The sequence below is a fragment of the Morone saxatilis genome, unplaced genomic scaffold, assembly GCF_004916995.1.
Source record: "Morone saxatilis isolate NCDOM2014 unplaced genomic scaffold, NCSU_SB_2.0 Contig11, whole genome shotgun sequence".
NCBI lineage: Eukaryota > Metazoa > Chordata > Actinopteri > Moronidae > Morone > Morone saxatilis.
Genome location: NW_023339663.1, coordinates 12,225,658 through 12,241,178, shown reverse-complemented (window position 1 = coordinate 12,241,178; position 15,521 = coordinate 12,225,658). Strand labels below are relative to the sequence as shown.

Here is a 15,521-nt window from a genome sequence, read left to right as displayed (position 1 = left end):
TTCTTTAGTCCTCTTTGACAGTAAACTGAACATCTTTGGGTTGTGGACAAAACAAAACATTTGAGTTTCCACCACTTTCGCTGCTGCTACATACACATGCATCACGCGCTGTACATAGGGCACCAAGTGCAGAGGGGGCACCAGAGCAGCCTAATGATCATTCCTGACAATAATTATAATGTTATATACAGAGCACAGCGAGAAGTGTTATCATGTTCTCGATAGGACAGGACAACAAACTGATACTGACTGATGTTTGTGTGTTTGATGTCATTTCTAGTGAGATATTATTGAGTGTGTATAGCAACTTTGCAATGTAAACTTTACTGTTGCTGCCCTAGAAACAACATTTAGTTATATTTAATATCTATAAATAAATTCTAGTTCAGGACATATTTCTTGCTAATGTCTGTGTGTAATGTGAACTACAACCTGTGTGTGTTTTTTTTTTATATTTTGATGATAATAGTCTGATATTATGTGAAAATGCATAGTTTTTAGTCAAAAAAGTGACGATTGCAACCACAGCCCTCCAGAAACCTAGGGGACCCTGATATATATGGGCAAAGCATAATGGCTTGCTGGATCCAGAATGAAACCCAAATGGCCAACAGCGGCCCTGTATGGACCAACTAATCAATTAACAGAGAAAAATAAGGTATATCTATAATGAAAATAGTTGTTAGTTGCAGCCCTACTGTAATACGAGATACTGCAATAATGAATTAACAGACAGTAATGTGTCCTCTCTACTCAGCTCACAGTTCAGCTACACAGTGCAAACTCTTTTGGATGTACACCAAGCTGCTCTGTTCTCTAAATGGCTGACTACATTTCTGGTCAACTAGCTGAGTTTATGAGCTAATTAGCTAATGGTAGATCTCAAGCTGAGGCCTGCCTCCTTTACCAATCACAGAGTGGGCTTTGTGATGCATGAGATCCATATTACAGCAGGTCTACAGCATACACTAATGGTGGCAAGTGGAAACGCTGTGATGCTCTGACTACCCGCTCTATCTTTTTCTCTCTCTCCTCATTTGTTTATCCTGCCGACTCATCATTTCTCTTTTGACCACCCGTTCATTTTTCTTCTTTTTTTTTTGCCTGGCCCCCATTTATTTCTTTCCACTCTTCTCCCTCTTTTGTTAGCCCGATGCTCCATCTCCCTGACTAACACAGACTGGTGGAAGCAAAGTGGGAGCGGAGCGGTGTACATGAGCGATGGAGGTGTCTGCTCTCGTCACTCACTGCAACAGAGTGCAAGTATCGATTTTTTTGGTGCATATTTAATGTATTCACTTCATATTTCTCTCTCTGAATAATAACAACATACACGGATGGTTGGATGTCAGGGTCACCAGGAAAAATGTAACTTTCCATGTCCAGTAATACATAACAATATTGACTCAAAAGCATATTTGCTGGATGGGTAGGGTACAGCCGTTCACAATCACACACACAGCCGTATTAGCAAAAGGCTAGACACTTATGTCTTATTAATGCCTTCACACCATGTGCAAGAAAACAGGAGACACTTGATCATGTTATCAGCCTAAAAAACTCATATGCACCTTCATATTCACTGAACCTAAGCCAAAAACAGTTCATGCTTTCAAATGGCAACAAAACCTTAAGCAAGAAAAGCAGATCCTACATGCAATTAATCCTCAATATTATCTCGTACTCCCATGTCACATACAGTACTGTAACACAATAAAACAGTCACTGCAATGCTGGTAATGAACAGAGCTGGTTGCGGGGTCCTCCTCCTCATGACATTCCTGGGGACTGCCATGGGAAAGCATCCAACCTCCAGTCAATACGCTGCTCACGTACAAAGGCACAAAATAAATTGAGCCTCATGTCTTGGCAGGCATGAATTCCAGCAGCTGCCGTCTTAGAAGCAACAGAAACGCAAAGAAATTGAACATGTGATGAAGCCAATAATCTGATCAAGGCAGTGGTGATTGATAGTGACATCCTTATTACTTCTGTAAGCTGGGTCCAGCTTTGTAAGTGAGTGCGGTGGTGGTTGGGAGAGAAATCTGGGATGGTAATGTTAATGGGTCTTTAAGAGATGGATTTTAATCCCGATTCTCTGCAGATCTTTTCTGAAGGAAAGTGGTCTATTAGTCCTCCTGATGAATTTAAAAGCTATAAAGACGAGTGTCTTGCTGGAGGGTAAACACCAACTACATTTTCCACAACCTTGCAGCCCAAAAGTTACTCTCAACGATGGCTTATGAATGAATGATGATAACGTATTAATACATTTATAAAGCCATTAATTGAGAGTTACAAAGCCTTTATAAAGGGTGGCTTAAAGTGGTACCAAAATCACTCATACTATATTACCATGTCTAAATGTAGAATATATATGTATGAGCAATAAATTGGTTCATCAGATGTAAGCCCTTCAAAAGTAAAAAAAAAAAAGCGTAACGAGAATAAAAATGCACTGTGGTCACAAGCAGACATCTTATTTCCTTAACAACACAACAAATTACAATGTTAAAAAAGCCATTTTTATTCAAAACCTGAAAATGATACACTTCACTAAATATATGTTTACTGCAGGGCTACTGTTGTTTTGCTTTGTTGTTTTTTCCTCACCCTTGTGATTCTGTGGGTATTCTTCATGTATATATGAATAAATGTATGTAAATATACAAAGCAATGTTTTTTTTCCTCACCTGTTGTTGTTCCTGAGTTTGACGTGTCCCCGTGGCTCCAGAATCTGCCCGTTCTTCAGCCAGGTGAGCTGGGGCTCAGGCTCGCCCTGTGCTTGGCAGGTGAAGATGGCGGTGGTGCCGACAGGCCGAGCAATGGACTGCGGAGCTTGAACAAACTCTGCTGGGGCTGAAAGAGGAAAGAAACAGAGAGTCAGATACGTTGGTCAGATTCCCACAACCAAAAAAAAGACACTGCAAGAGAAAGAAACAATTTGAGCAGGATATAGAGGTCCAAAATCATCAATACGATACAAAAAAGTTGTAAGAGAAGAAGAAAGAAGTAGAACAGTGTAAAAATAAAGGGACAAAAAGATTAATAAAAAAAACAGTGAGAATGAGAGATGAAATATATGAAAGCCTGCAAGGTTTCTAGGCCGCTGTCATTTATTAATAAGAAGTGGTTTATTGTATTTTAGAAGTATAGTATAAATACTGCTGCAAACCTACAGTTCAGGGTCAATTAGCAGGATTATAAGAGATACCAGATCAATGAAGGTACAGGCAAATAATCTAGAGAGAGAGTGGAGAGCAGACAAGTTACATGAAAATAAAATGATGCAGTGTACAGTTTCATCATATCCTGTCTCATCCCATGCCACAAGCCTGCAGCTATGGTCAATTAGTGGTAATAACTTATTCATATGAAACGGTTCTCTTAGAAGAGCAAGTACTTTAAATCAGAGAGTAATTACAGTTACATCCGCTGGAGTTTTAATTCCTGGGTCGGTGTTTTTATTTGAGGTATTGTATCATCTCCTTTGCACGCATTATTGTCCCAGTGGTTTTCAGTGATTTGATAGCCTGAATTATTTATACCCATATTAACTCAGAACATTTTTTTATGGTAATTATAACATCTCAAAGTTATCACTAGAGGGTAGAAAGCTGAAATATCATATTGCCTGTTGTAAAAAAAAAAGCTCCGCTGTCCCAATCATTTAACTCATCATTATCTAGTGGGACTAAGTAACTGGAGTCAAATTGTAAAATTACAGCTTCAACACAGATTCTGGTTGGGAAAAAAAAAACCTGATTTATTGTGCCTGTTGAGTGTGTTTTAACACAGAGAGAAGTCTGGATCAGTGTGTGTATTCATAACGAACCTAAAACAAGGTTTGGGAGTTTCTGGCTTGTGTTTTTTAAGATGTTTATTTGTGGCTATTTTGCCTTTATTAGATATGAGAGAAGGAGGGGAGAGAGAGAGAGAGAGAGTGTGAGAGAGAGTGGGGGGATGACACGCAGCAAAGGGCCACAGGTAAATGGCTGGATACCGCAGTTTTTGGTAAAAGTTTCTCAAACACGACAAAACAGTGCATTTGTTGGGGACTATTTACAGCTGTGGATTAATAGGCATTTGGTGCACTGGTGAGTGTTTAAGGCTGCAGTGTCCAACCTAATGAAGGAACATATCAGGAACAATGAAGCTCTACAGCAGGGAAGAATAAGTCACATCAGTATTTGGCCAGACGATACTTATTAGCAGGACTGATTTATTGTTGATCTTTTCAAGGCTTTTGTAGACATGAAGAAAACTACTGAATAACACCACCCTTATCCTTTAATGCATAAGCCACATGTTTAGCCATTCAAACATCTTTGTCGTTTGTTGTCCAATTTAATATTTTCCCTCTCTTTCAGTTTGTTTTCCCCCACTGCCCTTCTTCTTGTTCCCACCCTAACAGACAAAATGCTGTCTGACACTTTTTCAATGTAAGCATTTTCATTCTCCCATTGGAAAAGCTAAGGGACCCTTAGGCGCTTGAATGGAGGCTGCTGACAGCGTGTGATGGTCCCTTCATTTATTTCTACCTCTTTCCTGGCTTCATTCTCTCTTTCTCTCTCCCTCGCAGAGTTCTTTGAGGGCTTTCTTAAAGATGGAGGCCAGACAGAGCTTGGAAAGATATTGATTTTTCACCTGTATGGGTGTGGGTTAGATCATCAGCGCCATCCATCCATCTTGCTCTTGTTTTTCCCTTTTGGCTCTCACTCCTTCGGTCTTTGTTTCTCTTGTCTCTCTCTTTGTACCCCAAAGGAGCCAAAATTAGCCTAATTGATTTACTATATCTGTATATGTCACTGACCATTGAACTTCTTTTCTGAATTGATGGCCAATGCAACACATTGGCGTATTTACATTACACTGACTAATTCTTCAAGCATATGCACATATTTTTTTCTTATAATAAAAATAGACCCCAACTACATTTGCTTGGAGTTAACAGTAAATCTTTGTTTCCACAAATCGATCACAAGAACCAAACACATTGACACGTAATTAACATCCATGGCTTTTCTTCTTTGTTTCTGCTGGGTTGGTGCTTGTCTCTGACTTGACAGGCAGATAAAATGAAATATTGATCAGGATCAATACTGTTATGGGCTGAAGCGAAAGTGTGGTCCATCTGATCAATATGCGAGTGAGGCAGATGTTGGATGTTTCCTGCTTTGTGAAAATAATGCACAAGGCCACCCACACCTGGCCTCATCTCATTGGTCAGAACCATCCGTCTCTCTAACCTACCATTAAACACTTTCAGGGTGACATATTCCATATAGGGTTGCTTCTTATAGAATTTCATTTATGTAAAAGACTTAACATTACTGTATTTATGAATGCATTATTTAGATATGATCCATAAAAACATCCTACAATCTTATATTAAAGACTCATTGGACTTGCACAAGGCACTATATGTACCTGAGTTGCTTTCAAATGTCACTTTGCCGTGTTGTGACACTGAGAGACCCTATACAATTATACCTCACAAACTTGGCCTTGGTGCAGGGTAACAATCAAAGTGGTTGTTCTCTATGATTGTAACCGTGCTGTAACTATCAACATCTTATATACAGCGTCAGTGTATTGGGCTTTGAAAACAGACATTTTTAGTACGGCTAGCTTTACAATTGCACTAAATCATATACATGTATCTGAATAATTCTGTTTATGTTCTGTGGATAGGGTTTGTTTGTCCTTAGCCTGAGACAGAACTTAAATGTCTTATAAAGATCAAACCCTGCAATTGAATAATACTTTTAAAGGTATTGCACGAAGACGCCTTTTTGAACAAAAAAACAAGACCACAGATTTGAGCAACATTTGCAAACCGTTGACATATTTTATCCTCTGACTCATCTTTCATACATTTGCCTTGGTTCCGGTTTTAAACAGGAACTAATATCCATGATTATGGAGTTCCTACCAACATAATCTCAAAACCTTCTCCCAACGGACACCTTTGAGCTCCATCTCTAATAATGCGTATCCCTGTGGACACTGTGCTCAGTGCCTCCAAACTAAAAACAATCTTTGTTAACCCTATCTCTAAAAAGCAATTTGCAAAAAAAGATGCAATCACATGTGCCTCCTCACTATACTTCTATATGATTCTTGTCTGTGTGGAATCGCCTTTATTGGTAAAACTTGCTTTAACAGCATTTTACTGTCCAGAAAAGTTGAACACTTCTTAGTTTGATTTATGCTGTTGTCAACCAACATTAATGGAACATCTTAGCTGCTGCATGGAAGGTAGAAAATCAGTTTAAAATGTTGTGGTATGCTTTGGTTGGCAATAATGCAGAAACCTTTAAGTCTGACGGATTTGCACCACCCATTCGCTCAGAATTAGGGATTTAAATTGAAGTCCACCCACATGAAACTCTGGTTCAACTAGAGGTGCCTCCAGCTGGGTTGTGCATGCCATTGAACACCACTAAAAGTGTTGGCTGATGGGAAGTTGGTGAAGTTATCATATGATAGTCAGGGTGACTGCACAGAGGTCCACCCACAGAATTCACAAGCTTTACCTTATCACCTAACCACGGCTGTATGTGTGCGCTTTGAGTTTCCCTCCTCCAACCAAACGTCAAATTCCTTTTATCCAGACCTCACCTTGGACCACAAGACGTCCCTGAGCAGTCCTACGAACACGGGTCCCAGGTTTGTTAGCAGCACACACGTAGACCCCCGAGTGCTGCACACCGACATCTGAGATCATCAGGTTCCCTGTGCCGAGTACCTGGATTCCCTCCACACCGATGGGACGGCCGTCTACTCAGGGGAAAAAGAGACAGGGAGCAATTGGGAAGGATGGGAAAGAATTTAAATAGGGCAGCAAAAAAAAGCACATGTACAGTATGCGTTCACATTAGTTGGGGGTGAATGGAGGTGTGTGTGTACTACAGTAAAGATGAGAGTGGGCTTAAATCTCCTGCAAGAAAGACTAATTAAATGTATTTTACGCTTACAGCCACAAGTTGACAAAGGCAATTTCTGGACCTCCCGGAGGTCAAGGATGTAGTTTTCACTGTGAAGTGTGCGATTATTTTGTAATGTCTTTTGACAAAGCTGCCAGCACAAGTAATAATTTATTTTGTGTTGTAATATTTTATTTTGTGATATCTTGTTGTACCTCCACTTCTGTACTCTTTCTTTTGCACTACACTGCCCTATGTTGCTGTGTCAATTTAGAATTTCTCCTAAGGGGGATCAATAAAGGAACATCTTATCATATCTTATCTGAGAAGAATAAGAAAGAGATGAAGGTCGCTCAGGTTGTGTTTGCTGTGTGAATGGCGTACATGCTGTAATTTGTTGTCTTCACTGGGAGCATGTGGTGGTTGTTAGAGTGACATGCTAAAGAATATATTTCTCTTGAGAAAGAATCATCAGGTTTTCTGGTGTTTTACTATTGATGAATGTTTTTATGGCAAGTGCAGCTTCTCTAAAGACTGTTCAGTTAATTAAAACTTTCACACTCAAGCAGGAACCTGTTTCGTGTCTTTGTCTGACTAAGCCTTGGAGTACATTTGCTTTTAAACAGTTATACAGGAGATGTTCCAGTCGCCACAGATGGGACCAGAAAATCTAACTGCAACTTCTAATCTCCTATCTCCTTACACGATCCATAGCTGCTTCTGTACTTACATGATAAGCTTGTACTTTCCTGTGCTCCCTGTCTGCAGTCTCAACCCCAACAATGACTTCAGTCTGTCTCTGATATTAGCTATGGGGCCAAGGGGGCATTTTAATCCCATCTATGACTTCCATCTGCAGCCTGTAAGCCTGTAAGATTTGATGTGCTAAAAGGCCAGTCAGGGAGGCAGGGAGATTGGCACCAGCCAGAGATTCAAACCATATGGTCACTAGTCAGCAGTGTATTTTTAGGAGTAATTTCAGATCTTTAATGCAAATAATTAAGGCAAGGCAAGTTTAAATTCCAGTTTGTAATCAAATAATAATAATAATAATAATCAAATAATTAATAACTGCACGTGTCAAAATGATTTATGATAATATGAAACAAAACAAAATAGAAATAAAGCCATTACCAAACAGACAGAAAATTAGATCTGATAAATGAACAACAAAGAGAATATAATCATGCAATCAAATCAGCATGAAGCAGTTTTGAGATACACTTTAATCAGATATGGTCACTGGTCCTACACTGCAAAAAGTAATTATAACAGCAAACACACATTCCCTTTATAGATATGATTAAAAGATGATTAAAACGGCTCTTCTCCAAAGACCAAACCTCTCTCACAGCTTTCATGATGGAAGTCAACAATTCAAGGCCATTAAATCCATTAGAAGTAATCATAAAAATCTTAAAGTCAGTTAAAAAACAAACTGGCAACCAGTGTGAACTAAGGTCTGCACTCTTTGTAAGAAATCTTGCAGGTTCATTTAGATAAGATGTAATCTTGTGGTGATGAATTATGAAGAGGACAATATTTGTAATTAATCATGACAAATTATTGAGATGGAATAAATCACTCTAACCTGCTTGAAAAGTGTTTTTGCTCTGCGCTTGTCATTATGATGTTTTATTGCTATTTTTCCATTATTACTAACTCACTGCACTGAAAAGTTACAGTCCAGTGAGCCTTTGTCTCAACAAATGCAGTCTGGTTCTTTTCTTGCCTTTTTCTTCTATATTTCTTTTCTCTCTCTGCCCCCTCCATCAGTTTCTCTCTGTCAGGCACTAATTAACTTAGTGTCAGAAAAGAAAGAGCACAAGCTAGCAGCCTGTGGTGCTGTTCAATGAATAGCATACAAACAAACTCTGGCATTAAGGAGTGACTGATGTGAAACTATCAAATTCATTATGCAGCTTATCCCAGCCTCCTTGCCATAATCTAATACATACAAATCCCATCGTGTTAGCATTTCATTCTAGCGACATTGTGTAAGGCAATACCCTCAATCTGATTATGCCCAACTGCTTGGGAGGGGCAGCAATTTACATTTGGAACAGCAAATCAGATTGGATAATAGCTAAAGAAAACAGAAACCAGATTGAAAAATTGGTCACGACATACTTTGAGTGATGGTCAAGAAAAAGATTTGTGGGAGGGGAAACTAATCGTAATTGTCTCAGCACCTCACAGCAATTACTCAGAGGCTATCCAGTTCTTCGGAGGAGGTTAAACTTCATGCAGAGATGAAGCATGCATTTATCAACACAGAGTCGAACATAATGTTTAGCCCCAAGGCCCAATGTTAAGTCCCACTGCCTCAAGTACACAATAGATGTTCTACTGTATCAAATGTATTCTGTGCACACATGTACATTACACAATGCAGGGCAGATCAAAGCTGCGCTGCAGAGTACATACAAACACATGAGGACACAAAGCACATTCTACCCACACGAAACACTCAGATTCCACATGCGTGAATGCACACAGTGTGTTTGTACAAAAAAAACACACATGCACAAAATGTAAAATTGAAACTACACATGCTCTTATGCATGGGCCTTTTCTTTGATCTGATCAGGAGTTTTTCTCACCTAGTCTGCTCCAAGACACAATGGGCCGAGGGTATCCCGTAGCAACACACTCCAAGATGGCAGTTTGGTGAACAGTGAGAGTGAGGTTTTCTGGACCGACCAGGATCATAGGCTCTTTATAAACAGATGACTGGGAGCCTGGAAAAAAAAAAGAGGAAAGAGGGGGAGCATAAGATGGGAATGAGCATGATGGATGGCATCCTTTAATTGAATTTCTCTAGAGTGCATTAACTCGATATGCTGTATCTCCAAGATCAGAAGAACAATAGGTTCGTAAAATCTCCGGAATAATGCTTGGTAGATAAACAGAGGAGAATGCAGTGGTTCAAGTGATGGAGAGAACCAACGCTAAGTCAATCTACAATCAGTATGTATATCCTTGCTTCCGTGTGACAAAAACAAAGTCTGCTCAGTGTATGTAGATGTGAGATTCAATAAATATAACAACCTGAAACAGTGAGCAGTGCCTCAGTGCTATGTTTCACTCCTGCACTGTTATGGGCAACACAGCAGAACTTTCCACTGTCCTCATCACGCACTCCTGTAATCTGCAGAACACCTGTAGGCAGAAGAGTGTACCTGCGAGAAAAAAGATACAAGACAGAAGGAAATAAGTACAACAAGACCTGATAAATGACCTATAAAGCAGCGTCTCTAATAAATGTCACTCAGTGATGTGGTGTGGTCCAACCTCTCGTCCTTGGTGTCCACCGGACGGTTATCTTTTTCCCAGCTGATGACAGGCTCTGGCAGACCGTGGATCTGGCACTGGAATCTAGCCACACCAGACTCCTCAGCATGCACCGACTCTGGTTGGACATGGAAGTCTGCCATAGCTGTAGAGGGAGGGAGAGGGAGGGGATATTAGGTCATAACATCACGACACAGCTACAGGGCAGCAAGCCTGGCTGCTTACACTACATACATATTTATAGACCGAACAAATCATCAGAAATTCTCCTGGCAAGTTTATCTTGTGTCCTTTACCATCTAGTCAATTTGTCTGCAAGGGTAAAGTAAAAGAGCTTCACAACAGCACTGTGTGTCACATGCATGCATTCATTAACACCTATCATAGAGAACACTCAAGATAAGGGAAAATGATTGCGTGAATGCTGACTGACTGACTAAAGAAACATCAATGTAGAGTTGCTGTATTTAGAACACAAGAATTGTCTTAAAACAGTGCTCGAAAAATCGTGCACGCTTCTCTCTTTACTCATCACAGTACTAAAAAGATAATGAGTTTAGGCAGGATGATGAAGATGAAATTGAACAATACTGCCAGGTGTAAAGTTGATGTAGGGAAGAAGAAATTGTTCTTCCCTTCTTCTCTGAAGAAAAATCTTTTGGTTCGGAAAGATATTGTGTGTCTACTGGTTTGTAAGTGTCTACATGTATGATATATGTGACACCCATGACCACTTAAGTGATGCCTTTGTGATCCAAATAATGATTTTCTTTTTATGTTCTTTCTACACAAATGTTGTTGGAGACACTTGAATGATGGAAGAGTCTTCTTTCAGTAGGAATTTGTGTACCTTCAAATCCTACATTTATCTGACATTTCTGCTCAAGCGAGATATGACACACGTACAACTGTATCTGGGCCACAGTCAATCAGTTGCTGAGGTGAGGCATATGGATTTCCTGCCATACGTTATCATTTAGTATCTAGGTCAGGCACGTTTTTAAAAACTCATGCTAACACAGACAACACAGACAAAACTCAGAAAATATATCACCATGTAACAAACCCAGTATCACTATCCTTACAGAGAGCCTCATTCAGCTGCACTTCACATATCTACTCCCAGCAGAACAAATGTGGCATCGAAGGTGGAGCCAGCGACAAACTCAATTAGAGAGAGGCCCTCTTCTTCCACAGTTACCCCACCTTCTTCAACACAAGTGTACTCATTTAAATGTCGACCATAATTAACTTGGACGAAGGAGGACTTATCTGAACACTGTTAGCATAACAAGAGCGACAGACCCCTTATTATTTCATAACCTCTTGCTCTTCCCAACCTATATTCATTACTTACAGGATGAGCAAGAAGTAAGCAGCACAACTCAGAGGGCTTTATTTATGACAGAGACATGCTTGGTTGTTGTGTATTTGTCCTTCCACTAATTGTTTTTGTTGCTCCTGTTTGCACTGCGGATATTGCATTCAATTTTGTTACTGACTTATCAATTCTGCCTTGAGTCTTTTCTACTGATGGGTCTTTCGTGTTTATTTTATTTTGTTGTAAAGGGTTGATGTAGAGGTATAGTACAGTGTAAAATGTCTTTATTTGAAAAAAAACACAAACATTCTTGTTAATAAACAAGACATGGAAGAAACACAGGGATGGAGAGAGAGAGTGATACTAGAGTGATAGTACTTTAGACCAATATGGCTCCATCAGTGGTCTGTGTGCGGTGATTATTCCATTTCAGAGCTTAATGAGAAGTGTGGCATTCTCCAACATGACTTGACCTTAGATCTCTGAATGGATATATGGAGCTCTGATGAAAATTTCAACATGCTAATTTACTATTCTTCCAGTAGTGACAGTTGATTCTTTCCAATCTATTACTTTTCTGTGAGAAGAGGTAGCACATTCACTTTCCACTATCCATTACAAGATAAAAAAAAACCAACAACATAGAAAATCTGACTGTTACACAGCTTGACAGATTTCTTGGGCTCATACTTTTTATTTAGCCTCTCTATTGTAAGCCAACGCTTAAACAGCTGTACATCTTACTGAGGTAATTCAGCTTAAGTGCCTATCTCAAGGGCCCAACTGCAATTTTACCACCCGGGACTCACAACCTTCTAGCAATAAAATGTTTGAGGCGAACCTCACTGCGAAGCATAGATGGCTTAAAAGTCATAGAGAACATCAGTAATATTTCATCACCAACCCTCTGTTATAGTACATATAACTCTTAACATGTTCTTCAGATAATGACTGTTTTCTTTTACCACTGCAAGCCCTAGAACCTTCTTCTCTTTCATTTCAATTCACTAAAGTTGTAAAACATTGAAAATCATTGCAAAGAAAAGTATCAATCAAATTACTGCGTTTCAAACGACAGAATATTGGCCCGTAAGAACATTTTTATGGGTTCTCACTTCTTTTTTCGAGATGAGTTACAACAAAAACAATCAGCAATACTTTCTGTCTTGGCTTGTTGTAATGCGGAGCCCAAGGCACAGACCGGCAGAGTGTAGCAGTGAATTAAAGGCCTGAAGGCACTGTCACTGCTGGTGCAGAAAGGTTAGATGTAGTGACACAGCTAGGAATCCTTTAAAACACAATACACAGAAAACAAAGAGCTTAGAGTGACTTATGTGATCTAAGAAGCTTGCTGTCTTAGAATACAGTCTCAAATTAAGATACACGCATGCACGCCTCTGCTGATTGTACTGTCCATGTGTACTGGGGATCACTGGGGACATGGAGAAAGAAACAAAATTGCACTTGAATGCTGAAGAACAAAGGAGTTAAAAAGGAGGACCAGTGCCTGTAGCTTTCTTGTGCATCTCTGCCAAGTAGTCATGGTGTCCGCTGATCTGGCTCCCCCCTAACAGGCCCCACCCTTGGCCCTCATGCATAAAACATGGCATCTCTAAAAGGCCCACACCCATGCGACTATCGACACACTCGTAGAATCAGACACAATCAGAAAAATCACAATAGGGTTACATACGCAGATAAACACATACAGCAGCAGAGCAAACAGTGCAAACTTGTTAACGATCTCTGCTGGATGTAAAGGAAAACAGCCTGTTCCTAATCTGCATTGTGCATGTGCCTTTTGTTGTCGAAAAGGTTACAGAGTCAATCTAAAGTGATGTAGCCTGGCTACGGCACACACATACAAACAAATGCAGAGAACTGCTTCAACAGAAACCTACAAGTGCATCGATGGATAGGCCACTGCTGAAGGAAAAGACTGACATACATGAGGCACTTGCTCATCTCAACACCCAGCCCCAACAGTTCCTCTATTGTTTTTCCTTATTCTTTTGCTAAGTTGACAGCCACTTACACGTGATTAAAGACTGTCCACTACCAGCATGATGTTTCTGTCTTAAATGGAGCAGGTCTCATTACCGCAAAAAGGGAGAGAATGGTTGGGGTGCATACTAAAAAGAAATCCACACACAAGTGCACAGAGAGGAGATTGCTCGTGGAACATATGTTTGACGGTTCCTTGGTGACAACCACAAAAGGAGAATGAGTGAGGGAGTAATATGAGGGAAGGTCACAGACAGGAAATGTGAAGCATGGTGATTTAGATGGGAAGCTGACCTGTAAATCAGCTCTTGTCAAAACGATGTTCATCTAATAATAGCCAACTGGTGAGTGAGTGGCATGGCCCCACTGCTTGTCTCGCAATTTACAACTAAATAGTTATAAAATGAATCAGTAACAGGTGGGAAATTAACATGAAAATCTGTTTTGTGAGTGAAAATTTGCTTATCCTGGAATCTCACAAAGACACACGATATGAATCCAAGTGCAGATGCGTTACTGCTGATTATTGGGTTCGATGGCCAATGAAAAGCTAAAAAGGCAGTCGATACTGACAAATTCCCCCAGTCTTCAATTCCACACTACTGATCATGTACAACAGAAATGTAAGCTCTGCCTTTTCCTTATGAACCACTCAGATCTTTCTAATGAAGAAATGTAGATTAAATGGTGATTATTTAAATGACCCCTAGCTGAATAATTTTTTTGGCTAATGGCTTCAAAGTAATGGTCCATTCCTTTATTGCTCAGTTAAACATACACACACGCACAAATACACAACAGAGAATAATTAAGGTGATTAAAGCCCAAATTGTGCTGTTTTCTGTAACGGCTCCAACTGTGGTGACCAAGACATTCCCTTTTTTTTTTTACAGACCTGTGGTCACATGTGGATATTTATTTCCCGTGCTGGGGATGATTCATTGATATGACAGAGGTAATGATGCCAATAGAGGGACAGACATCCTACAGCACCATTCAGACCTGCAGCTATGGCGTAAAGCTTCAGTGAACCCCCATGTTGTAATGTCATCGCCCCCCCGCACATCTCCCCTCACCTCAGCCAACCCCCACAGCACACACACCTCCCCTCCACCCGTTTTGCTCTCTTTTTCATCGCACCCTCGCCCCACCCCCATGAGTCCTCTCAGGGCTGTGACATCATTAAGCACATGTTGTTCAAGCACCGGTGATGACTGCCGTACGCACCCCACCCCCACCTCGGTAAACCAGTAAAATAGAGATGAGGCCCATAAATAATGGAGATGGTGTACGGTGCTATTCCAGCATGGAGAGCCCACACTTCAACAGCCTTTAAATAGGCATCCCTGAAATAGCAGACCCTGTGCTGGGACCCCAGAGATGGCATTTTAATGCAGATGTGATATTTTATTGGCTCGCACAGAACCCCCCCCTTCCAGCCCCTACTCCACCCTGTAACCAAGCCTGGACTGCACTCCTCCACACTGATCTGCTGGTTTGCAGTGCATGATGCTTATCACTTATGAAAGGAAGGGCTGCACATGCGTGGGCTGTACCCTGCCTGCCTCTGACAAACACTCATTCTCCTCCTTTAATGCTTTAGCACATCAACACCTTCCTGTGTCAGTACCTTCATATGCAAAAGCATCAGTTGAGCTGCACATCTGTCACTTGGGCTCCGGTGGCAGATGTACAGATGTTCATGAGTACAGTAAAGCTCAGGAACCAGATCTATTCCACTGATCATTTATACTAAAAGCTCCAACCAATATAGCTGTAATGTGGCTTAAAAAAACGGCCTTACAAGCATGCTTTTATTTATTTTGTAGCAGTTTAGCTTTCCCTTTCATTGTTTCTTTTTTACTTTACAATTCAAAATACATCTCCTGTCATACCTTATAGTTTTTATTGTATCTGGCATTTATGTGATATCTAAATCCATATCCATTCATCGGGGTGTGAATGTGTATGAA

General features: G+C 40.3%; 1 protein-coding gene across 1 annotated transcript in view; it reads right to left on the bottom strand.

Moving 5' to 3' along the window:
• igdcc3 (immunoglobulin superfamily, DCC subclass, member 3) overlaps positions 1-15,521 on the bottom strand; it is a 67,096-nt gene that overhangs the window by 10,172 nt on the left and 41,403 nt on the right. The window contains exons 3-7 of the mRNA XM_035652032.1: positions 10,224-10,368; positions 9,981-10,111; positions 9,533-9,670; positions 6,625-6,783; positions 2,694-2,859 (exon numbers count right to left, since the gene is read on the bottom strand). Of these exons, the coding sequence (XP_035507925.1) occupies positions 2,694-2,859; positions 6,625-6,783; positions 9,533-9,670; positions 9,981-10,111; positions 10,224-10,368 (739 nt within the window). The remainder of the gene's footprint in view (positions 1-2,693; positions 2,860-6,624; positions 6,784-9,532; positions 9,671-9,980; positions 10,112-10,223; positions 10,369-15,521) is intronic.